Here is a 27,566-nt window from a genome sequence, read left to right as displayed (position 1 = left end):
AGAGCTATACAATGCCATAAATACTAAATACATTCTCGTTGATTATGAAGAAAGATAGCAGAATCCTAGGGGGAGTAGGCAAAGAATTTGCAAATTATAATACATACTATACGTGAAACACATACGGTTAAAATGTAAATTATCAGTCAATGTCGAATAACGAGTTTGTTCCACGCGAATTGAATTGATTATTCATTCGCGACGAGAGCGGATATTTTTCATTATCACGGCTCGAATTAACGGCTGAAGCTCGAGGGATCATTACCTCGCGGTGAACACTGCGATGTAAAATAGCTATATAGCCATACGCCATCGAGTTAGTACTTCGATCCCTAATTAGCTTCGTGGCTACGCGAGCGCTTGATTTTCTATCGTTGATTGACGTGGCTCTTCAGCCGCGTGTCAAAATTCAATTGAGACGAATTGCCTTGATGCATAGATGCTTCGTTAAGCGGCACAAAGCTTATCAATGACTCCTATTATTGTAAATCGAACGGATATTATGTAAAGGCAGCCAAATGCCAGTTTTAATTAATCATCCCATTAAAACACTGTCTCCAAAGGATTTTAGATCTTAAAGATATATTTATATTAAAGGGAAAAAGTAATAAAAAAGAAATGTTTGGAAGTTTGCGAAAATGTAGAATAAATTCCATTAAAGTTTTGTGGAAAATAACTTTCGATGAAATTGCCCAATTAACGTCTAAGAAATTATTTAAGCTCACTTATTAATGCAATTATATAATTCAAATTAGATATTCAATAATTGAATTTTAAAATGTCTTTTAAATATAATTAAAAGATATTTTCATAAATTGTATCTGTGAATGACGCGTATAAAGATACAGAAATCAATGGACGGGTAATTGTCTCGCGGAAAACAAGGAATAATTAACTGCGCGACTGTGCTTGCGTGACGAGGCAAAAATATACCGTGAGCTTTTTTCCGATTGATCCATATCAAGCGTTATACACGTCTCATGGGATTAAGCGATGTATTCATACGTCGTTAAGCGTGGACTGATTTGCTTTCGAGCGACGTACGTACATTCACTTTGTCAAGAAGATCCCATGTGTGAAATCAAGGGATAATTCAGTTTGTATCGCGGAAATGGATAGTGAGATCGGATGAATTCAGAGCTTGAGAGCGAATGAGAGTGATAGAGTTATAGAGTGAGAAAGAGAGAGAGAGAGAGAGAGAGAGAGAGAGAGAGAGATATGTGGATAATAACAACATGTGATACAACACGTACACTGAAGAGAATTATCAAGTTATCTGTTTCTCCCTATTCCGTAATGTTAACTAATAACCGCTACCATGATTTATGATTCAATAAGCAAAATATTTTCTATAAAAGTTTAGTTGTAATGTTAATTATTGTAAATTTATTAAGTAGATAGGTAAATTATTAGTATTTTTTACATATAGCTTTAAAAAGAAAAAAGAAATTTAAATAATCTCTTTTTCGATCAATCAAACCGTTTTTTATATAAATGACAGAAAAAAAAAAAAAAAAAAATAAATAAATTCTCCCTGCATTTCTCTCTAGCATCTTGGAAACATAATGAAAATTTGTACCACAGATCTATACAATCAAAAGTTATAGACAATCAACGTTAGAGTGAAAGGGTCAATAACGAATTAAATTTGCGGTTAATAAAGCACTACAAGTAAAGTTGATGAATGAAAACAGAAATACGAATGATGCTCTTTTTTTTGCAGCCAATAATTTATAAAAGTTCGCATATCATCAGAAATATTTAAATAATCTTCCTCCCAAAGTTTACTTTATCCCTGCCAGCACAGTTCTTTAATAGCTTCTGCTGTAAATAACTTTTGCTTGAAAAAGCGACTTTTAAGTTTCAGCTTCGCGGACATTACTTTGCGGAAAAATATGTGTTTAACGTAGATAAATTAATCTGTGACATTTAAAACTTTTATATATCTACATATATATATCAGCAAAAAAAGTAACCATTGCATTCTCAACTTTATATTCGCGTAATATCTACAAATAAGTCTCATGCATTTTATTATCTTCAATATATATTTCAATAGATATATATAAAAATAAAGAACCATACAGGATAAGATGAAAATATTCAAAAATAATTACGGTTTTCCTTCAAAAGAAATAAAATGTTTCGTAAATATGCGATGACAATTTACGTTCATATTATTGGTGAAAAAAAATATACGTAAGGTATAAGAGATAAGACAAACGTAAAACACAGAACGGAGATCGATTTCGACAAGTCAAGAACATAATGGATATTGCAAATTTCTATTCTCCGCTCTCTAGCCATTTTGTCATACGATAGTAATAATAATATTATCCTAGGCGAAAAAGGAATGTATCGTAATTGATTAGCATATTTCCGACGATCATTTCAATGATCGATCGAGACTCGGTAAGAGCTTGCGGATTTGCAGAGCTTCACTTCCAACTCGAGTACGGTCTGCATTCATGCCGGGGTCAGAGGGAGGGAGACTTTGATGTACATTGATAATTCATGCGAATCCAATTACACTCTGAGATCGTCCGATAATTGTTCCGGGTCAATGCCCCAGTATGGAGAATTCAGCAAAGAAGGCAACGAATACGCTTTACAGATATGATACGAATAAAACGGAAAGCACGTATGATTTCGTTCTGGGTATCGTCGTTCGATTCAACAGAAACGGCAGCCAATGGAAAGAATGTTTCCGGCACTGCCCGTCCGCTATACGGTTAATTTTATACCATCACTAATGTATCCGCGGTTGCTTCATTCGACCTTAAATTCAAATTCCTTTTCAGTTTTTTTATATTTTTTATGATATATGTAGATAAGAAAGAAATAAATGTAGTATATAATGTAAAATTGAAAACATTATGTTATTCTTCGCACAAATATAAACGCGGTGACCCATCTAATTTGTTTCTATATCATTAAAAAGAGTATAAAATTAACAAATAAAATGGAGATATAATTTGGTAAAATATAATTATAAATCTCAATATTCCTGCTTTCATATATATGATTGATATTTGGTGACAATCTTACCCTCCCTCCCCCCCAAAAAAAAAAAAAAATGTTTGGTCGAGTAAAATAATTTCCGAAAATACGATCCTTTTTAATGAAATCCGATCTTTTCTTGTAAACCAAAGTTCACTACAAAAAGATTCGATTCACGAGAAAGAAATCTTACTTTCTTATCTCCGCCCCAGCTTATTATTCCGAAGACTTTTTCTCTATTGGCGGTGTGTGCGCATACATACATAAATAAGGAGAAACGTTTACTCTCGCCTCAGAATGCTTTAACTTATCTTGAATCAAATTTGACGAATAAGTATAATATATCCCACAGAGACTTTTTTCTTTCTCAACTACTTAATAAAGATTTGGAACATACTTATCTCGAAGTCACGTAAATTTTTTTTATTTTTACAAAGGTAAACCGCACATCTTTCACTTCGAATAAAGAACATTAACTAATTACATCCAAAAAACTCAATAAAGCAAAAAAATATTAAGCATTTAAGGAAACGTTTTATCGATAAATTCCTAATTAGAAGTATATTTCTCTAAGAATATGTTGTGTTGCGACAAATTGCGGAGATATTCAAGAGGGTCCGATCACCAATAAATGCGATCGCGGATATAGCCGGCCGTTTATTTCTAGAATTTTTTCACGTATCCTAACGAATGCGCATATTTTTCTCGCAGCTATTGGGAAAGCCGCGTGCCAACAAAGAACTATGCATGACTCGCCGCCAAATTAGAATACCGAGCAACGATTCTTTTCTCTCTCTCTCTCTCTCTCTCTCTCTCTCGTAAACGCTCCCGTTCGGTTACAGGAACCGAAGTGACATTGACTAATGAGCTCGCATCGTGCATTCACAGACATATGCAAATGCGTTCTCGGGCTACATCACACGAATCATAATCCGTGCACCGGTCGTTTACGGCCGGTAATTTGACGTTCGACGAGTCACGAAAGGGCCAGCGCGATCCACTACCATCCTTCCATTACCAAGAGGCACTTAGCTTTTAATCGTAACGGATTTTCAGGTAAAAGAAAAAATGCGAAAGTGACTCGAGAATCTTTATAATTAAAAAATATCGATCCATATTTTATATAAATGATCAAAAGGTATGTAAATGAAAATTTTACACCATCTGGTAAGCGAATATGATTATCGTGTAAACATTCTATTAAAGTAAGATTAAAGAGAAATGTGTTTTAAACGATTTTAAATAAGATCAAGTTAAGAAGTAATATTATCCATTATGCGTAATGTTGTTTTGATATTCTCAACAATCTCCCAATCCTCTGCCTCCGATTTCGTTCGTTAGCGATTCTCCAAGTTTTATAGGGACGAGTTTACGTGAGCCAGTGTTGCTCCACGGTAAAAATAACTTTTACATGCCCCAAGAAAAATTGCAGCGTATTTTCATAACACGGGGGAGGAGGGGGAGAGGGGAGGGGAGGGGAGGGCTTCCTTTCCACCGTTTTCGCTCCTTTGTTAAAGAGATAAAAGATGCTTACAATTAATGTAAACGAGGTACTCCGCAAGAAAGTAATACTTGTTTACAAGAGCCTGTTGACAAAATACAGAGTGCGTAATTTCACCTGCGAGAATAAAAGATATTAGAGCGTGGAGTATCATCGCGGGACGAAGGCTCACGCGTGTCTCTTTCTCTTTTTGATCTCGCGAGGGTGTCATATAAGCTCCTAGCACAAGTATGGAATAGAACTTTTCCTGTGTTAACATTTCTCTCTCTTTCTCTCAATTGCGTATGCGCGATTTCTCGCGAAGAATGTTATTGCACCTTCGTTGTGCGGCTTCTGTTGAAGAGATCGGAGGATTTTGTCGCGACGAAGACAAGACTTTGTACACTGAAAGGCAAATTCTTGCAGCTAGACACAATTGCAAATTCGTTGTACGTGTGTCACGCATTTTTAGAAATTCGCGACGGATTATTATTACGAATAAATGTATATCTCGACCAACGTTATAGAAATAAACGAATAAATTTGCAGATTAAAAATTACATCTCGAATCAGAACAATGGAAATTTTAGTTCCTCGTAAGAGAGGAATGGCGTTGTGCTCGAAATATACGCTACGGTGATACCGTCCGCTAGTTTTCCGTCAACAATTTTCACAACAATTTTCTTTTCGCTATTCTTTGGCGAAGAAACCTGTACCGATTTCCTCGGTCGAGTGCCCATTAAAAATGTCAAGAAATTCAGTACGAATGCCATCCTCCGGATTGAGATGGCAAGACCTCCGCGACGACGTCATTCTGTTTAAAACTGTCGCCGGCTGGCTGGCTGGTTGGCTGCTGCCAAGCCGCGCCCTGGATCTCGCAATAAAATAACTTCTCTTCAAAGAAGAGCGCTGCTACGCTCATTATACGCCATTGTGCAACGAGCTTCGGATAAATCCCCTACCGAACACGTTATTGCATGGTCCGTGATATCGCTTTTTCTCTCTACTTTTTAAGGATTGCAACGCTCTGAATCGCCGTCGGTCACGCTCTCCCAGAAAAGAAACGCTCGTGTAATTTTTCTGCTTAAATAAGGAATTTTATAAGGAATTTTCTTTTTCCTTTTGCGTACATGACAGATTTTATATCTCCCACACTGTCACTTGCACTATCATTGCTACTCGATTATCTTGTCTATCATTCCGTGAGCGAGCTATAACGCTGCGATATGTGTCTTTTTATATTAGCCGAAATTGTTATCTCTCATTAAAATTTAGCACACAGCTTATTTATATTATTTACAAGAAATAAATGTGCGGATTAATCGCGGCCTTAGCTCTAAATCATTAACCACGGTATTAAGGGATGCGCGCTGTATATGCTTAATTATTAATTAATTCCATGCAACTGACAGTAGAATTAAAAATGTGAAAACTTTTCGGCACTCACCACAGGTATACACGACTTTGAGATAGGTCTTGCTGTTCGGGCTGCAAGGATCGGGTCGACCAAACGTTGTGCTGTTAGCTACCACCGAGCATCGTCGTTTACCGTGGCATAATTGCATTACGATTTCCGTTGCAAAATTCATCATGCAGTCTATAACAGTAACAATATAACTATAATAATATCAAAAAAGTTAAAAAAATATGCTAAAGAAAAATCACATTCTTAATACATTTCTCAAAATAAATTATATTACTGTGGAAATTATATAATGTATAAAAATATTAATTATAAAGCAATTTCCATATATGCAATTATCTTTCCATTTTTAAAATATATGTATACTAATAATATATGAATATATAAATATATAAAATATAAATAAATAATAATGATATATAAGACTTGTTGAGATCCCACTCTCCCTATTTAAACATTTAAAAATTATCTGAAAGGATTCTGCTTATAAATGCATTGTTTATGATTTAAGAAGAGCACTGCATATGTTGTTTCTACTATCAAACAAAAAATCTAGAAAAGCTGATCGACAATATGTGTACAGTTGTGTTAAAAAAAAAAAGAATGAGAGACGTTATCGATCTGACTTGACAGACAGAATGATAGAAAAGAAGCAATCCAAGAAGAGCAGGAAGCCTCCGGAGAGTTTTCGATACTCTTTTGTGCGAGAGAAAATATACGTGCCGCGCTCACGTCGTTGTAAAATGTGACGACGTAGCGCTATTCTACTGAAGGTATATCAAAGCGACCGCGAGGCATTGGAAGTATAGAAGCCCGAAAAAGTGCTACAACATAACGCGGCGCATTCCGCTGATTTCGTTCCTTATTGTCGCCGTTTAAGCGGCAAGTGACCACTCGACCTACTCTTAAAGGGTACCTCGTTCTACGAGCTGGTGGATGATGACCGGACGAATGGACCAAGGAATTGCGAGGAGCGGAGAGATTTATTGGCTCATCGAGAGCAGAAGCAGGCTATTCAGACAGCTGTGAAACTAGAATTTCTTTCGCCTGTGAAGAGAGGAGAAATGATATTTTCCGTTAAGTATCAAAAAACAAACAAGTAAATACAGTTTCTTCTCATAAAGTTAGCTCATAGAGGATTCTTTGGTCTCTAGTTTTGTTTAAACAGATGATGAGCAGATTTTAAATGTAAATTGAAAATTATTGATATATATATATAATCGTTAAATAATGTGCTCTATTTAAATAAAATATTATTTAAAATTATTTATATATATGTTCCGTGAAAATAATAAAAAAGTATATATACACAGAAATATATATATTTAAAAAATAATAATTAAAATTGTTAAAATAATAATTTTAAAAAATTATTAAAAAATTCCTATTACATATATTTGAATTTAATAAATAACATAATTTTTTAATATTATAATTATATTAAAAAATATTAAATATACATAATTTAATAATATGATATAAATAAATCTAACAATAAAAGATATGAATTGTAAATGAGAAATAAATCAAATAAAAATACAAATTCGTGAAAATAATATTTTCAAATTTTACCATTTATATAACAAGGAAAAAATTATTTTAGTTGATTCTTAAAAATTTCTCTAACAAAAAATATATATATATATTTGTTACATTTTTAATTCACAAAATATCACAGTTTCAACATATTTCGAATAGAAAAAATTTAAGCATCAATGCATTATTATTTTATATTAAATATTTATAATTTAATTGAAAAAATGCTTATGTAAACATTTTTATTTTCAATTTTAAATATCATTTTCTTTTACCTATTTAACTATTTATATATTTCACCCTCACATATACATAAAAGATTATTGTAATGACTAAAACAATCTCAAATTGTTATTAAGATTCGAGATACGAGAAGTGATATTAAAGATAAAAGAACGCTAAAATCAACCTAAATGAATAAAATTGTAAAACTTAAACGTTAACTGGTGAATTAACGTTTAAATGTTTCACAGTTAGACAGTATCGTCAAAGTAGCACTTCACTAGGAACACGACAATGGTCTTCGCGGTGACCCATTCTCGTTTATGTTCTCTCGTTCAGCGAGAGCCGAGCAACCATGGGCTTTCGTAGGAATCGATTGATTGAACGGGACAAAAAGCCGTTGTGCGAATACGAGCCGTTGGTCGACTCGGAGCATTTATTCGTTAGTTAAAAGAATTTACTTTAAAAAAGTTAAATAAAACCACGTCTCTCTTTTTCTTTCTGATAAAACGAGAGACAAGTTCCTCGCTCCTTCTTTTTAAATTTAAAGTAACGATCTCTCTTCAAATATAACGCAACGCGCGTCCCATAAACGCAATTAACAAGCTAAAACGATATTGAAAGTCATGTTTGATACTCGAATGCATCCGCCAGTCATTGAATTTGCACCCCATTCTGTTCGGAAACACTCATCTTTCTTTTTTAACCCCGCGGGAAAATCGACTTTAATTTTCTCTCTTCACGTCGCGCGCAAACCTCATCCGAAACTTCGGCGACCACGGAGGGAAAGAGTCGCAATCTCGCCGCCAAGTATGACAATAAACTAGGACAAACATCGACTCGAAGAGGCACTTCCGCCGAAAAACTCATCGGCAAGTAGGAGAAAATAGATGGCAGAGATTATCGATCGATATCCTGTATATCGTTCGGAAATATTGAAAAATGTTGTAATTTGTCGCTCAAACTCGTCTTTCAACCGAGATTTATACACGAGATGCTAAGCTGTACTCACGGATGTCATTATTTTAATGATATGCAGTATTTATCGTTCGAATAAATCCTTAACGTCGACTATAACTTCGAAGTGTCTGCGCGTTATTATTTTCTGCAAGGATGAACGACATATCCGAAACGACACGTTATAAAAGCGAGACTACATCGAAATGGGAAAAATACGCGAAGGAGTTCACGACGCGTTTAAGGATCGCGAGTTTATGCTCGATTACTCGCTGTTCTAATAACAAGTAATACGATGTCGAACAGATGACAAGTGTCACGAGCGTGACGTAATCAAAGTAAAATATTAAAAAAAATCGCGTTAAATGGAATAATTTCTATATAAATAATGGAGACGCAAAATATCATTAATCAATGAAACGGTACTTACTTTCCTCTTGCACGCCCCGCGGCTGCGGACATTGCAGGGACTCATATTGCGTTCTGCCAAAAGACGCGCTGAAGATCACAACCCTTTGGCTGGGGAAGCAAACGAGATTGATGACATCGTTCTCGCAAGCCACTTTACTCCTGAACTCGTCTGAAATCACACAAAACTGGCTATTAATAAAGCGTCCGCCCAAAATGCAATTTTCAAGTGTGCTTTATTAGCGAGCGACCGCGTTATTGCTTATTTCGTGCGGTAAAAGAGAAAAAGAGAAAAAAGAGAGAGAGAGAGAGAGAAAATAGAAAAAATAATTCTTCTCAGAGTTTCGCGTTGAGTGTGCGACAAATCATAAATTCTGCGATTCGAGAACTCAATTGTGGAAGATACACTTTTTACGAACGAATGTTCCCTCGACGTGAAACAGACGCTGTCTACTTGTCTCGTTACAAGTCACGTAATGCATTCGCGAATTTCAATGAACCGGAATGGCTTGCAGCTGCCGATAGTACGTTTTTGCGATCTTTGCTACGCGGGAATCGCGTCGCTCTGCAAAGTTTCTTGCGGCGGATGCACAGTTTGCGACCTTACGGATTGCCGATGTAAATGGTCTTACGTCAATGTGGGTAAGGGTGAGTTCAAACTTTGGCAAATTTTTGAAATGCAATATTCGCTTACATTCATTGCCATTCATACTTTTGCTACTATATAAAAGCTTAATCATCGATTAGCACGAAAAAAAAAAAATAAATAAATAGATTGCCAATAACTAAAGCTACGATATTTATCGATTGAAAGCCTGTAAAGTATATTACAGGGTATCTCTCTCTCCCTTCTCTCTCTCTCTCAAATCTTATAAAAAAATCTTATGAAAAAAATTCCTGGCTTTACAGATATTATTGTTCAAAATTTTATGTAAAAAAAATATTTTAAAGATTTTCCGTTGCAACTTTTTAAAATATATAAGTTCTTTTTTATTATATACGTTTTCAAGTGTTCTTCTTTACGAAGGAAGAACACAGAGTTATTTAAATTTCAAGTGCTATATATTTGCAAATGTATTGATAAAATGCAAAGCTTTCGTAAGATAAACATTTTTCATTTGCATAATATTTTCATTCTTTCATTACTAAAAATTACAATAAAAAGAATATATAATGCATCTTTCGTTAAGACATTAAATATTTAAACGAAAATAAATATATATTTATAATAGATTTTAAACACATAATTCACTTGGATTGTCAATTTTTTTTACAATATAGATTTTTTACAATATGCTTAAATTATCAAACAAAGAATTTAATTTTTCGAATCTCAATAATATTCGACGGGAAAAAATTATCTAATTTCTTAAAAAAAAAAAAAATCTCCCAAAATACCATGTTTTCCATATTTCTCCATAAAGAAGACACCATGTTTTATTTAACTAAATTTGCATAAATTTGATAAACAATTTCCGCCAATAAAAATCGTAATATCCGCTGTCTTCCTTGGTTGAAAACGCGGTAATAAAGTCTTTCCTTCTTCTCTCGAAAATAAAAGAGAATTCCCTTTTATTTTCTTATCTACGCCACCCTCATAAACTTGCAATTAAACGTTTTATTAACCGCGGTCTCGTTACGGAACAATATCGGCAATAAAAATTCTAGATGCGCGACGCGAACACCCGCCCCCGCCTCCCCCCTCCCCACTCACCCCTCCGGGCAAATTCGCCCGCATTCGAGTGCGGGTGAAACTGGTAAGGCGCGGCAACACATTGATATATCGCGGTTTTGTTGCGGAAGAACAACTTTGACCATAACCCACGGACCCGGCAACATCTTTTCATACCGCGACCATGTTTCTTAGCCACGCACGAAAGTCGGCGGGCGCACTTATGCCCGAGATAAAGTGTTATACCTTGCTTTATTGAGTTGGCGATTTACGATGGTACGCCGTCCCGTTGCCTTTCGAACTTTCCTCCGCTTGGAAGACCAACGGCCACCCAACGCCGTCTCGCGATTTAAGGCAAGATTACATGCGCGAACATCATTTGACGTGCAATAACCATATCAAGATCGTTAGCGTATCTCAAAAGCAACGTGACGATATCAGATAATCCGCTGTCCTAGCTTGTCTTTCGTTCACGATACCATAAATTCGAGCTATACCATCGGGGCTGACCTATTTTTAGTTTCATATTTTTTTCTCATCCCATATTTTCGTTTCCCTAACAAAAAAAAAATGGCGTTTTTTCCTTTGGATTTATTTATTTTTAGCTTTTATGTACATGTAACTGACAGAGAGTTTTAATGAGAGCAGATGTATCGATATAATCTTATACGACCTTATATATTCAGAGATATAAAATAGAAATTAATTTTCTCTTTCTTTCTTTTTTTTTTTTTATTAAATAAATGGAAATTTAAAATGTACGATGCGATTATATAAGATAGAAATCCATTTTATAAATATATTTGCGTTATTTTATTACAAAGAAAAATCTTTCTAGAATACAATGAGAAGAATATATATTCTTTTCATCTGCGTATTTCATTCGTGACATTAAACCTTTATAATTGGCATAAAATCCCCGTATCCAATTGTTCCGACTATAGTGCTCAAAATTTAAGCTAATTGAAATTAACCATCTCCGGTTATAACAAAGGATAATATCGCGATAAATTGCACTATTATAAAAGGCAATTTTACAAAGTGGAGAAAGATCTATCCTCTTTAATACATACAATCTTCCAGCGTCATCAGCATAAAATTACACTAGTTCTCACGTCTCCAAGATTTCCCTATGTAGAATCACGCTATTACGGTCACGTTATATGCAAAGCAAAAATCGCCACGCGCGATGCCTGTCGGAGTTCTTTTTCTCTCGAGACTTGTATCCACCTAGGAAGGACCAGCGTTCTCCAGCAGGCATATCAAAGACCCGGAGCGTCAATGGCCCGTGAAATTTCGCTCGGAAGAACGGATTCATAGTATGGGCGAGAGAGCTCGCGGAACTTCCTTATTGCCGTAGAATCCTCCGTGGAGTATGTGAGAAAGAGAGAGAGAGAGAGAAAGAGGAAGACGTCCAGTTTGGTGGCTTTAATTGGCAGGAAAAAAAAAAAGAAAAAAGAAAGCTCCACCGTAAGGGACGATGGTACGAGGAGGGAAGAAGAATGTAAAGAGGGGTAGGAGGTAATTCCCTCGACGGCGGTCCACTCGAAGCGACAATGGAGCTTTTTCAGCAAAAGGCCGGAGCTTCGATCGACCTACTTTTTGCCCCCTTCCCCACCCATCCCGATGAAATCTACAGTTTCCACGTATGTATGCCACCCCCCTCCCTCCCTCCCTCCCCCCGTCATGTACGTCGTGAGAGGAAAAAGAAGGAAAAGGGGGAACATCGCGAGAGCGAATACGTGCCCTTCTCTTCCGAGATGGCACGTCGGATGCCCGTGTAACATCGACGAATGGAATTCTTTTCAAGGTTTGTCCGATTCTACCGTATCGATATAGCATGGAGGTAAATAATGTGGAAGAGGGATATGTCAAAGATGACCGGCAAATCGAAAGAGCTTGGGATGAGGAATGGTCTTAATAGATTCTCAGACAAGAGAGAAAGCGTATGTAATAATGATTCGTTTTAAAGAAACTTGAGGCAAGTAATAAGAGACGGCACAATTATATTGTGCTAAAAATGATTAAGCCACACATTTTAACAGGGTGTCTACTTAAATTTTGTAGAAAAATTATATTTAAAAATTTCCCGATCTCTTCTAGATATTCTTATTCAGAAATTCAGAATATTTTCAAAATTTTTTGCTGCAACTTTTTAAAATAAGTCTTTTTTATTATATGCATTTTCTAATGTGCATCAATCACACAAATGAAAAACACATAGCCGCTTATTATTTTTTTTTTTTATCACTACACATTAAAATAAAAAATATATATTTCATATTCAATATTTTATTAAGACATTGAATATAATATACATATATTTTTTAAGCATACAATTTACAATTTGATTGATTTATTAATAGATTAGCAATTCTTTATACAATATAAAAGCAAAACTATCAAAAAATTTTTTTTTCACTTCCCTGAATCCCAATAAAATTCCATGAAAATTTCTTGATTTTTTCAGATACAAAAAAAAATTTCAGGTTTTCCATGTTTTTCAGAAATAAGTAGACGGCCTGCATTAATTCATTCATAATAAACACTCTTATCATTCTACGCAATGCGATAAGATTTATTATATTTCATTGCAACCATTTTTTTTTTCAAAGTTTCAACATAAAGGGAAATTGAGAAACGAGATATCAAAAAATGTGTTGATATTCGTCGATCAATTCAGGCACATGAATACTATCCGATTGCAATCCGAGTGTCCATTTATACGCGTCGCAGGTCCCATCGCGACGCGGCGAAACATGAAGCAATCTCGTTTACTCGTCATTACATCGATCATCGGTCGAATGAACGAAGCAAAAACTAATTAGACGGATTAAGCACGTACGTATACGCGGCTTATTGTGCGTGTATAAGCGGCGCAATAAGTGGCACGTGTTGTCGTCGGATAGATTTGCGGGCGGCGCGTGAGGTGTCGGCTGGCTTTGGCACGTAACGCGACACGTGTAATATGTAATCGTCCCGCTGATGTATTACAGAGGACAACCGCGTTAGCAACGTACAAGCGTGTCAAGCGCGGGCGCACGCGCTTCGTTCTCAGATAAAGTTGGATAGATGTAAATAAGCAAAGCGTATACATATAATAAATTTGTATGAAAGGAATATGCACAAGGTATATATAATGGATTTCTTCCCTTTCGAAAAAAGGGCTTATAAAATGCTTAAAAATCATTAAATCACATACACGCGTCATCTATTATGCATTTTTAACAAATGCACCATAGACGGAGAATTTCGACGGAATATATAATTGCATATTAATTAAATTTTATTTAAGCATACATACATTACACTGTCAGAAAATAATATCAACATATTTCTGGCTTATTTGAATATGTCATAATAATTAGATAGAAGTATAGAAATGTAAATTCTGACATTTTACGTGTATAACGCATATGCAACAAATTTAAATGAGGTAAAAATATTATGATGCTGCATAAATAATTTGTGCAGTTGCAATGAGAAATATGTTTGCTGTTCGGATAAAACAAAACTAGAGCAAAAATAAATTCTCGACGATCTCGTTTAAAATATCGCCATTATCGTCATATTTCCTTTGCGTGCGTTAGCGAACTGCAAAGTGCAAGCGCATGCTTTCTAAACAGCTGCGTATGGTCTTTATTTCGCCACTGCATATGACACCATATTTTCACAAAAAAAAAAGAAAGAGATACTGAGATAAAAGTTTCGCAAAATGAACGTTTCACGAGACAACATTTGGGTTTTTCCATTTATAGTTTCCTACACATCATTTTGCAGCCAGAAAATTACCTAGCAGTAGTTAAGCTATATCCCGCAGAACTATTAGCGCGAAAAACGATGTACGAATTAACTTGTTTAATGTCCCGGATAATTTCTTTCAAAGAAAAAAAAAAGAAAAAGATAGATCTACATTGTATATAAGTTTCCACTTGCTTTTATATAAATAATAAAGATATTAATCAAATGTTTATATTATTATACAATTTTAAACTATAAAATTAATAATAATAAATAAAAATAAAAATTTATATTATAAATAAATGCATTTATTATTAAATGATGCAATGTTTACTGAAAAGAGACAATACAAAATTCAATTCTCTTCAAAAACTAATCCATCTAATGGCAGTCTACTATGATATTGACTTGTACTACTTGTCTGCCTGCAATCGATTTTAGTATTGCCATATTAAATTGCTCGATACATTGTATAGTAAGTGCATCTTTTTTAAGGATGTATGTGTCATATATCGTAATACTAACAAAAGCATTAAAATTTCATAGATTCTACTATTTCTTCTGAATATTTGTGCAAAAACTAAGCACAATTCTCTTAACGGTTTGAAAGTTATTTAAAGCATTTATTGACAAATTTGACAAAGAAAAAATATTACCAATGAAATAAAAATTTTCACATATATTAAGGAAATTCTAATAAATATTTGTGTAAAACTTGATTTAGATCCACTAATTCGTTTAAAAGTTAATTACTAAAAATTGTAGAAAAATATTATCTGTCTCTTTTTCTCTTTCTGCAAGTTATTCGTTTTTCAGTTTTGTTTCTTGCAATTGATTTGAGAGGATATTCACGATCAAAAGTTTTTGCCATAAATTAGGAAAAATATTAATTACAACTATTTTCTTTTACGAAGACGTCAAAATTCTTATTAGTTTGTGATACTTAAATTTTTTTCATAACCCAAATTTTTTTTTTTAATTTTTCAAACAGTATAAAAATGTAAGAAACATGTTTTCTTTTTAATTTTGACAATTTTTTTGTTACTATTGTACATCCAGGACATCCTTAAGCGTTTTGAAGTCAACAAAACATATTCAGTCAGCCCTAAATATATATCTCTGTTAAATTTGTTTATCCATTCTCGTTAGATACATTACATTCGCCCAATGTAAAAATTTTGAATGCTCCTTGTATTGTGAATCGAAATCTTTTTATATACGTTAAAGATTATTCTCAGACATCTTAAAGACGGGAAAGCTCCCAAGGCGATACTCAAAGCCATTGTCTCTTGTATTACACGGCGCAAATACATCGAGAAAACTTCTCAACCCCGCCCGCTATAATATGTACTCTCGTTTGCCGAACTTTTCCTGGTATCCGTTGAAGTGTTTCACGCTTCTGCGCTCGCTGTTCTTCTGAAAACGATCTCGCGGGTTGATTGCGAAGCTTGTTAAGCAAAAACTATCTTGTAAGTTGCTCTAGGATAAGATAAGAATGGGACGTATCACAAGCAATATTTCCCCTCTTATTTACTAGATGTTAATCTCATTGTGCATTTTCACAGTTCGTTATATCAGTTTATCCTTCGTTAAATATATAAATTTAAAAATGTTATAAATACAGACTAAAATTTAAAAATTAGCAACGTAATTATGCTTAATATAAAAATCAAAAATAAGTGTTAAATCATAATCTATTATTGCGTTTAATCATACACATATTATTTGATAAAAATATACTACTTTTCTAATAAAATAGATGTAATATATTTTATCCTTTTTTATAAAAAAAATTATTTTTAGCCTATTGTTGATTACTATAACTGTATTAATCTAAAACGCTTGAATTCTTATTATATTTTTGATTATTCTCAATAAGAGATATCAATAGACATATTACGCATAATTGCTAGATTCATATTAATTTATATCATAATAATATGTATATTAATATCATATAAATTTATACAAATTTGTATTAATTATGAATGTATTAATTATCAAATTTATATTAATAGAAACATAATTGAAATATATCCAAATAGAGAGTTATCGATGAACAACGATTCTTGATATGTACATAGTCAATAAAAATTTGATAACTTGATATCAGCAGTGAAAAGCTCTACACGAGCCATTTCGAAAATTGATTCGTCACGCTGCAGGATTGTAACAGATTCTATTTCACTATTTTTAGCAATGCTTGTGGAGGAAAGGCAAAAAACATGAAAGAAAAAAAAAAAACAAAAAAAAAAACGTTTTTACGCTCGTTTCAAAGCGCACGAGCAATGCATTTTTTTAAATCGAAATAACTTTTATTTGCTGAGGCTAGTTAACAATACATCGTTACATGAAAACAGAATATAGAAAACAGTATATTTATTGTACTTCAATTTTATCAACTACATATTCGATAATGCAAATGACATAAAAAGAATATGGTCAATTTTAAACATACAACAGGTTTAATCCGTGATTTAAGTCGCCATAAGTCGCTTCCACTTCCATAAATAACCAAACTGCATTAAAAGAATTGTATTTTCTTTTTCATTAAATTTTCTCTGTACAACGAAAAAGCATAAATTTCACTCGCGCACACAATATATATTTTTTAAATACAATCTATCTTACACAATGAAACGTTTCGTGCCTAAATTTTTTTTTTTTTTTTTTAAGATAACGAAAAAACCAACACAAGTCCAACATTCTCGTATCGTATTGAGTTAAAACGGACCAGTTACGAAACCGTATTTCTTGCGTCCGCATTCTACCGGTAGCGTTTTTCAGCACGCGAAACTGATACACCTTTGTTCGGGAGAGTGATTTAACGCTGCCAACGGTACTCCCCGAAAAAGCACCTGGATTTACCGTGTGTGCAGTAAACAATGAGATGGCTGTGGCTTAAACCGTGGTTGCAGAAACCAGCCATGGATCTAGCAGAATGTGAAACGCGATGGAGTTACAGAGTACACTTCGGAGCAAAAATTACTTAGAGCTTGTTACTCCGCAACAGGTTGTCGTCATTGTGCTCTATGTGACCGCGTATATATAGATCTCGAATATCACCATTACGGTTCAAACCAACGTTTTTGCGTTATTCGCGATAAGCAGGTAAAGCGTACCAACTACAATGAAATCCTCAGCACCGCTGTCTCATAATTCTTCGCTATTCTAGACAAGCAGCCCGGAATTTACAAACTTTGCCTAAAGCAAAAAAGTATCAAAATTAATCCCATTCAGGAAGAAACACAAAAAAGTCGTTAAAATTAAATTTTCTAATATGTCTTCTCAGCCGCTAATGTCTAATTGCAAAAAAAAGCATTCGCCAAGAAATGTAAGAAATAATTTAGTAATAAAAATCAAGCCCCAGCATATATACTAAAATATATTAATTTTTCAAACTTTGATTCGATAAAATTTTCACAAAGTTTTTAGCCACAGTAATTCTAATTCGTCAAAATTAAGGTGGTTTGCCTGATCACGTCGCATGTGAAAATTTTCCGCTATTTCTCGCCGCGATCCGTCATGTGTGTCACACGTGAAATTTTCATCTACTCTTATGCAGGCGGCGAGCAGCCGACCTAATGCACAATGTTCGCGTGAAAAAGAATCAGTTGTCTCGGGGAAAAACAATCTTCTCGAAGCTTCGATCTCATGTTTGCTCGTGCACGTTCGCCCATGCATCTTTACGGATGTGTAAATCTATGTGCACATATAGGATGAGGGAATACTTACAGGGACGGCATTTGTAGGCGACCTCGATGTACTTTCGCAGTCTGGGACATGGGTCGCCCTGTAAGGTCTGCGGGTTGGTGTTAAACTTGCACTGCCGCTTTTTCTGGCAGACTCCGACCACCCTCTGTAACAGTGAGTGCTAACGCATCATTGAGAAGATCCGCTCACTTTGCGATGGAAATCGATACATATTACAAAAAATAGTAACTCTATACTTTTTCTAACCGGATATCAAATTGAGCTCTTAAAAATAAACAATTTTTTTTCTAAATGTAATAAATTTTGAAAACAATATCTTATGTATGATTCTAAATTAATCGCTAGACTGTTGTTTAAAAAATATTTTCAATAAAATAAAAAAAATTATCCAATTTCTGATAGTCGAAAAAAATAAACATTATATTATATATATTATATTATGAATAACCATTTTGAATCAGATATCGCATATTGAATTGTTTGCAAAAATTATAATAAAAATATAAAAATTGTTAAAAATCTCTTATACCTATTTAATATAATAAGAATCTTTTTAATAAAAATATTATTATATAAAAATATACAACAATTAATTAATTGCAGGAATGAGTGAGGCAAAAAAACATAAATTCGACACAGAAATTTAATAACGCACGCAAACAGATATGCCAACAAAGCAATCTAGTCCGATGATGCTTTAAAGTCAAAACTCAAAATTAAAGAAGTTTTTACGACAATTATTAAAATTGTAAAGGCTAAAAAAGATATTCATAAAGGTGAACAAATTATGACAACTGCAACTGAATCCATTCGTTTTTACAGCGACTTAATTTTATGACATATCCTTTTGACCGACGCGAGTTCCAGTTTGAAATGAGATTAATTTTGCCTTTTTATGAAAAACTCTTGGATACACGAGTAAAACTAATATCGTCGGGATATGAACCTGCACATAAAATTGTATGGTCTGTGCCAATATTTGCGACGCGAGAATAAATCGACGAAATAAACGATGAACCGCTCTCATGAAAGTACGCATAAAAAAAAAAAAAGATATCAGTTTTAAACTTCCGCATTTTAAATATCGTACTGCAAAGGACGCAGATATCGATTGTTCCGATGAATAAATAGAGAGCATTAAAATAAAGATATGTATGATAAATTATTGCAATCCCTTGATAAAAAAATTAAAGCAGAAATCGTGTTCCAGCTTCCACGGCAATGCATTTTCGACGTTACCCGGAAATGCGGCAAATTCTGCGGAAACCGAATGGCGGAAAGAAGGATATCGCAAACGAATGCGTAGAGAAAAAGGAGATTCCGGCTCTTTAATTGAGAAAACTTTCATCCAAGCAGTAATACACATCGGCCGAATGAAAAGGGCGAATTGGCACAATTGACCGAATTTCGTGTTCCTCAAGAGTCATTGATTATCCGACACTATCGTTGACGATATCCGCACATTGCCATGGATTCCTAGGATTCCATTCTCAATCGGCTAATTGCGTGCAAGGACTCGAGTTACACGACTCTGTGCTTAATTATGTTAAACGGAATCCTACAATGTTACAGAGCGTATCTTAATGAAGCAAGCAGTAATTTTAATTGCGATGATGTAGTAATTGCAGCTATATACACGCATAGAAAATACGGAAATGATCCATTTGTTTTAAAAAAAATAAAGCTTTTATCTTTCAATTTTTTTGATCGCGTATAAAGTAAACAAGATGCATTTAAAAAAATGCAAAAAAGTTTTAGCAATTTTTTTTTTTTTTTTAAATCTTTAATCGCCAAGTTTAAAAATATTTCATTTATTCAAATTTTAATTTACATTAGTATAACAAAAATAATTACATAAAAATATAATGTAATATCTGCATTTTAATATCAGATTTATGCTGCTAAAAACACTTCCATTGCACATACATTATCGTATTTTTTACTCTCGGTTACATAAAATTCACTCATGTATGCCATATGCGCGCGGTAATTGAAAATCGATAAACTCGCTCGCGAAATTGCGAGGAAAAAATGTTCGCTGATTGTCATATTTCGCCCACGGGGGGCGGGTGAAGGTGAAGGAAGATTCCCTGCGCCGTCTGCCTTATACGAGAGAAATGTGGAAATTACATTTCCGGGTTTCAAGCTGCTACCGACACGTCCGCGTTGGGATTCTCCATGTGCGCGATTCGATCGCCCACGGTGTGCTCGCATATGTACGTACAATATCCATCTAATTATCGGAGTTTCCCCCGATCTTCTCGCATTTCACGTGCACGCGGCGCGGCTTTCTCCCGCGGGAGAAATCGATTTTCCGCGTATTCTATCGATACATCCCATGTCCGTGTCGTCCGTCACTATAACGTAAATGTTTACCGTACAACTCCGTTGTGCAAGTTCGCCCCAGAGAACCAAAGTCAGGACGCGTAATTCCCTGTTACGTTTCTCTTGTTGTTATTGTAAAGGAAGCGATACCGTAAACTAACAATAGTTAATCTCGATGCAAGCGAGATGAAACTGTTCTGATGTGGCAATAGAATATTACTCGAATTAATTTCGATTTATCGTGAGATAATAGGATTATCTACGATATACGAATACGATTGTATTATAATAAGATGCATAAAGCTATAAAAAGATACATTTTCCAGTGTATTTTAGACTCGCTTGTTATATCTATGCGCCTATTATTTATATGATGGGCGATAAAAACATGTTCTCTCTCAAGGTATATATACACATACATAATGCGCTTAAAATATACAAAACGCCACAAAACCATCGCGAGTTCTTGTGCGATACATAAAAGATGAAACTATAAACCGAAGGATCAGCGTATCGCGTCTCAATCTTTAGAAAGGTACACGTATCTCGCAACACAAAGTTTGTGTTGTAAAACAAATCTGATTTCCTTAATCCGCGGTTTATTCGACACTCGATCTTTTCGATTTGTCCGCGCGCGCCTTTTATCCATTTGCGCTTAGAGCCTAGTTTACTTTAGCAATATAAAAAATTGATAATTTTTAGAATTTTTTTTGCGAAGAATATTAAAGATTGATCTTTTTGATATTTTACATATGTTTTTGATGACGTTTGAACAGTAGGTCAATATTTTCAAATCGTAAATATTTAGCTTCTTTATACTAGGGTGTTTATAAACGACAAATATGCTGCTCCTCGTGTTATTGTCTGAAATGAGAAAAACTCGGTCTAGTTTTATTCCGCAAAATATTGTTGAAATACTAAGAACCTAATTAAAATCTAAGAAATTAATAATTAATATTTTTTTAATCTTCAAGAAATTATCTTAAAATATCTAATTTTAAAATGATATTAGTTTGTTAGTTTTTTTTTCTAATAAAATTAAGTTCAATATCCGAAAAATATTCTGCTAAATATAACTAGATCAAGTTTTTTTCATTTCACATAATTATGCAAAGAGCAGCATATTACGCCATCGAACCAAGCATTTTTCTTACGCGCGGAGGCTTGTATTAAACAAAAAAAAAAAAGTTAAATATTCAAGATTTAAAAATACTAACATATTGTTTAAGTATCAATAAAAATATATGTAATACGCTGAAAAGGTCAATTTTTGTAATATTCTTAAAAAAAATTCTTAAAAAACACACCATTCCTCGTTATCTATATTTGTTTTATTCTCGCTTCTCTTCGATCTTCTCTTCTAGCCGTCGCGATTTACATACACGTTTTTCTTGGGAAAGAGAACGCCTACCGACGTACACGCGTGACGTACACTTTTATTCCGACATAAGGTGCGACTTTAAATTCCTTCCTCTTTATGGAAGCAGTGACGTATGTCGCCGAGAAGTTTCTCGGGGAGAAGAGAGCGGGGGAGAAAGGAAATTGAGGGGGGTTGGAAATAAGCACTCGCGCGGAAAAGCCCTTTCGCGAGATTCGAATCGCTCGGCGGAGGGGAGGGGAGAGAGGGGGAACGGAGCCACTTTCGGGTCGAACCCTTCTACAGGGAATACACGCTTTCATTCAGGGATACGCGTCTCTCCGTTTTGAGAATTCCCGATGCAGCTCTGTACCCGGAGGAAAGTACCGCCGCGCGCTGATTCCTTCCCGTGCACAGGAAACAGCAGCGCGACGAAGGCAAGCTCCCCGAGCAGCACGCTGGAAGCAATGATGCGAGCGATCGCGTTCTCGAGCGAATTATACCGTTGATTCCTTCATGCTAGATGCGTGGATATCGATATAGAGTAGCTGAATCGAAACTGGAAGTATATTATATATGGTAGAAATGCCTCTTCACGTCGTTTCAAAATCGAATATCTTAAATTGTATTAGAGAAAAAGAGAGAGAGAGAGAGAGAGAGAGAGAGAGAGAAAGTAAAAAAAGACACAAAAGAATTGATTAAAAAAATCTTATATAATTCAATGGGACTTCTTTTGTCGTGAAAAATAACTTTGCAATTATTATTTATCTCCCATTATCACATTTATACATATATGGGATGAAATATTGTATATAGAGTATAATATATATAAACAGATTAGATACTTTTTTCGGTATGGTTTTCAAATGATCACGTTAATACGAGACTTGCAACCGCTTCCAACTTCCATTTGTTGAATTTATGTTGGACCGAGCTGATTTAAACTCCATCTAAACTTTCCTTCTAAAGTAAAAAGCGACAAATGGGAGATGAAAGTACTTTAAGGAACTCTATAAATCGTTCGCTGCTAACTGCGATCGCAAGTTGATCCGATATGAGAGAGGACGCAGTAAATACAATAAATTACGCACACTTGATTATAGACTTGTTTTATGGGTCAACCCTTTGTTAAGAGACCAAATAAATCGCTCGGGAGAAAGATCCCTCCGCGATGTCTGACCTTTGAATTATCGATCGCATCATTGGTTCGCTCTATACGTTACAATCTGTCCATAAGAAAAATTTAAAAGCTCCATAAATCCAGTTGAAAACGAATACGAATAGAGTGATTAACACAAATACATCGCAAAGCTAGGTTTGCAGTAGGGCTCGATTTCTTTTTTGTTAAAAGAATAATAAAAAATTCTTTTCTTCTTAACAATTTCCGTAATTTCCTCTATTCTCTCTTATTTCTAAGTATAACATTAACGTCTATCTTATTTATTCTCTTTTTCCTTAGAAAAGAACAAAATAATAATAATTCTTCAAAGCTGATAAACATTCCTATCTAACAAAGTTTGTTTACTAATTTTTCTGTTGTTGACATCATTCATTAGGATCAGTCCAGGCCAATAAAACTCGAAAAAAAAGAAGAAGACAATTCCGATAATGACATATGTGTGTAAAGGAATGTGAAAAAGATTTAAATATAATTTATAACATTTCATGAAAAGTAGTTGTATTTTGAGAAGTTCGCAGATCCGTACGTATATATCCAGTGGCTAAAAAATATCGGGATATGTGGGAGAGAAAGCGCGGATGTCGTGAAAAGCAAGATTTGCAGAGGAGGATAAGATCGTCGACGAAATAAAAGAGTTACTCCATTTTCGCATGCGGGTGAGATCGTACAATGGTTCCTTCCTCAGTTCGGTGGAATATGAAATATGAAATCGATACGTGGACTTGTGAAAACCGCAAACCGATGGATACCGCGGGAGATTTTTATTGTATGTACCCAAGGTAAGTTATTATACCGCAATGCTGTGCGAATAATGGCACTTTTTTTTTTTTTTCTTGTTGAATAGAAAGCGGGATCATTTTGGATCGCCGTGAAACGAGCCTGATCTTCCTGAAAATCTTCGTTCGCGCTGACATAAATCTAGAAATTTTCTTCACTAGTATTACGTCAAACGCAAAAAGGAAAAGAATTCGACCGCGGAATACGACAGCGGAATCGTACTGATCCTGTACCCGATTTCCGCTTGGTCAAAATCAAATTACAAGCTTCGTAAATGGATAATTTAATATCGAAAAAAAAGATATATATATATATATATATATATATATATATATATATATATATTATATGAAGCGTGGCGTATTTCTAAGAACATGTTACTCAACCACCGACAACCTCGTTACACCGCCGAGTCGCTTTCTCTGTCCCTTTTTCCTTCCGTCTCTTTTTAGCTCAAATGAATTTGTCAGTCGCACGCTTCGCGAAACACAGGGTTGCATCGTTTTCAGGTCAGTTGCCATTATTCCGCAAACCAAGATTTTAACCCGACGCGGGACGTATCTCTCTCTTTGCGCCCTCGCGCGAGAGATCCGTAATTGCCAGTGAATTAAGCTCAAAGAAAACAAGTTTTCGTGCGGGTACATTCTCCACGTACTTTTCCCCCGCGGAGCCGTCGTGCATTCCTATTGAGAGAGTAAATCCACGTGCGCGAATGCGTTTCTCTCCCCGGGCTTCCCGACTTGATCGATCGTCATCCTTGCGAAAATTTCGCGCAACCTACTTTCATGATGTTTACAGTTATATTTTAGTTGCTGCACTTTCGTCGCCTTTGACGAAGCTCTCGCCTTAAAACGAACTCACTGGCAATTTTCAAACCATTTAGAATGAAACGCAGAGAAGGAAACGAGAGTATAAAATATATATATATATATATACATATTCACTTTGCTTTAGATTTGTAAATTTATATAGAATAATTTAAAAGTATTTCGCCGCGTGAGAAATTTTTCAACATTTTTAGTAACATTGTGAAAAAAAATATCAAAAATAATTTTTATGATTAATATTGTGAAACGTTTTTATTATGATGATATGAATAGACAAAATTAAATGCAATGTGATTGTAAAATGTCAAAAGTGACTATATGAAAATCGTGTGGCAATTTCCGTGCAGAAGGATTGTTTTTTTTTCTACAAAAATTGTCTTTACATTTATTTAGTAGATTTATTTATTCATATATAATAATATTTTTACTCCCTTTTAAAATAATTATTATTTTAAAAGCTATCATGTTACTTTCCAACAATACATAAAACATTCGAATTTATCTAATCTAAATATTCCAAATCTCTCTCTCTCATCCTTAATGCAATAAGAAGGGAGCAATTTATCTTACGTTGAATATAAAGAAGAAATAAATTTTTTGAATATCCTTTTTTAGTGGGTATGTCAAATAAAAAAGTTAAAGCTAGTTTATTTAAAAAATTGTGAAACATTAAATTACTAATAAGCAGTTAATCCAGAACTATTATTTTTGTATTAACGAAAAGTTCCTAAATCATCGTACTTAACTTTTCGTGTTACATCTGACAATATGAATACGTAAGGAAAAATAATCGCGATAGAAAGGATTGCGGCAATCTAGAGTCTATGTAAAATCTTCCAAAAGATAAAAACAAGTGTGCTGAGATTCATGCACGAAGTCACGCACCCGAGAGAAGTTTACGAGGCTTGAAGCGTACGGAGGTTAACTCCAGAAGGGGGGTGGATCCGGTTTACGATTCTTTCCGGTTTGGTAATCATGCGGAGTAGAAAGGAAAACGAGGACGCGCGGGAAGAATATATCATCTATATTCTTCTCTTTATTAGAAATGAGAAAGCAATAAATGTATATGTCGAATAAAGTTTCGAAACGAGGAGATCAAGAAATGAAAAAAATATTGTCGCAAGAATCGAGGAGATGTGGCGAACGTAAGTCTCCCAGTTACATCAAGGTGCAATGAACAATCGTGTAATGTCAGCTATAATAAAACGGATATAACTGATCCCATATTTGATCGACGCTCGAATTCTTTGAAACTTCCGAGTTTAGGCAGCGTGGAGTTTAGACTCCGCAAAACTTCCTTTCGGGTGCTGAAGAGGCAGAATTGGGAGATAATCGGAATCTAAAGTACGTCCAAATATTAAACTTTCCGCGGAAGAGTGGGATCATGTCTTACCAAGTCTTGCAAATTTGCGAAGTTTATACGCTACGTTATTACACGGAAGATACACGAGAGTTTGTATGTGTGTAATCAAGCTTTTAACTTATTACAGAAGAAATATGTCGCATTAAAGCTCATTACATTTCAAGATTGACAAAATTATTTAAGACTAACATTATGATTATATATACAGTTATTAATATTTATTAAGAAAATATAGTTATTAATATTAATTAAGAAAATAAATCAAATTATTTTATTAGTTGGATACTTAATAATAAATATTAAAATATCAAAAAGTTTTAATCAAAACATTTCAAAAACAAAGAAATGAAATATAAATGAAAAAATTAAAGTTCTGCTTTCGCAAAGATGCGATAGAAATATATTTCAAACAAAATCATAAATCATCGTCTTAAAAATTTCTCTTAATTTCTTCGTTTATCTCTCGAGTCAATTAAAACAATTAATGCATTTACGCGCAACAACAATTTTCAATAAACATCAAAAATCGTATACGTTCGCTCAATCGGCATCCACCTATGCGGAATAGGAGAATTTCATTGGTACATACCTGCACTGATTGCGGCCAGATGCATGTGTGATTCGTCGGCTCGTCCTCCCCCGCGATCATCGGGGGAACGGACGAGTTGCATTTGCTGATGCCATGCATTCCCGTTCTTCCATACTGAGCGTGTTCGACAAGGATGGTTGTACCGGGTGGGCATTTCAACGTCATCATTTCCTCGTCGCAGGCGGCGCGTTGATAGGTCTTCAGGGTGCTTGACAACAAAGCTGTTCAGTTAAAAAAAAAAAATATATATATATATTAACGCGACGCGAATGACGTAAAAATGAAATGTCATATGAATCAATCAATCGGCGATAACGTAAATATTAAAATATAAAAAATCGCATATATTATTAAAATATTAATGTTATAAATATTAAAAAAATTAATGAGACACACAACATGCGTTATAATAAATTGAAGGGTAACGTTGAAACCATACGTAAATTATAGGATATAAGAGAAAAGACGCGCGCGGGAAGTTCGGGAGGTCGGATATCGAAGATCGAGCAATGAGCCGTAATGACATCGCCGCCACAACAGTGATCAATTTAAGAGGATCGAGAGTAATTAATGAGTGGATCAGCCAAAGTGAATTGGTTCGGTAGAGCGGCCACGGATGTATCAATGGCGACAATTCGCCAGCAGCAAAAGCAGTGTCGTTTCGTTTACACACGATACGCGGTTTAACATAGCGAGGCAGGGGAAGCAGCCAACATTTGCGGAATTTAACGCGGAGATCGTTCGTGACGATGGAGTTTGCGGACGGAACCGCAGACGTTCCAGCATGTAAATGCAGATTCGCGCGATAATTTCGCAAGCGGAGGCCAATAAAAGGGACGGTATAGTTGCAGAAGTTTCCGAGGAAATGGCGAAATGATTGTAATAGTGCATAGTAACAGTCCGCGCGTAGTAGAATAATGCGTGACGAAATGTGCAATATTCATATTATTCCGCAGTATAAAATTCGCAGCGATCGATACGAACAGTTTCAAACA

At 34.7% G+C, this 27,566-nt stretch overlaps 1 protein-coding gene across 5 annotated transcripts in view; it reads right to left on the bottom strand.

The window, feature by feature from the left end:
- LOC126850343 (protein eva-1 homolog C) overlaps positions 1–27,566 on the bottom strand; it is a 160,843-nt gene that overhangs the window by 42,647 nt on the left and 90,630 nt on the right. For 3 of the 5 annotated variants that reach the window (XM_050593229.1, XM_050593266.1, XM_050593240.1), the window contains 4 exons: positions 26,572–26,792; positions 18,175–18,313; positions 9,049–9,198; positions 5,928–6,077 (listed from right to left, as the gene is read on the bottom strand). In XM_050593229.1, coding sequence (XP_050449186.1) covers positions 5,928–6,077; positions 9,049–9,198; positions 18,175–18,313; positions 26,572–26,792 — 660 coding nt within the window. The remainder of the gene's footprint in view (positions 1–5,927; positions 6,078–9,048; positions 9,199–18,174; positions 18,314–26,571; positions 26,793–27,566) is intronic. The other 2 variants (XM_050593250.1, XM_050593258.1) reach the window with 2 other exon arrangements.

The sequence above is a fragment of the Cataglyphis hispanica genome, chromosome 1, assembly GCF_021464435.1.
Source record: "Cataglyphis hispanica isolate Lineage 1 chromosome 1, ULB_Chis1_1.0, whole genome shotgun sequence".
Lineage (NCBI taxonomy): Eukaryota > Metazoa > Arthropoda > Insecta > Hymenoptera > Formicidae > Cataglyphis > Cataglyphis hispanica.
The sequence above is the reverse complement of the archived record's forward strand: the minus strand, read 5'-3'. Positions and strand labels throughout refer to the sequence as shown.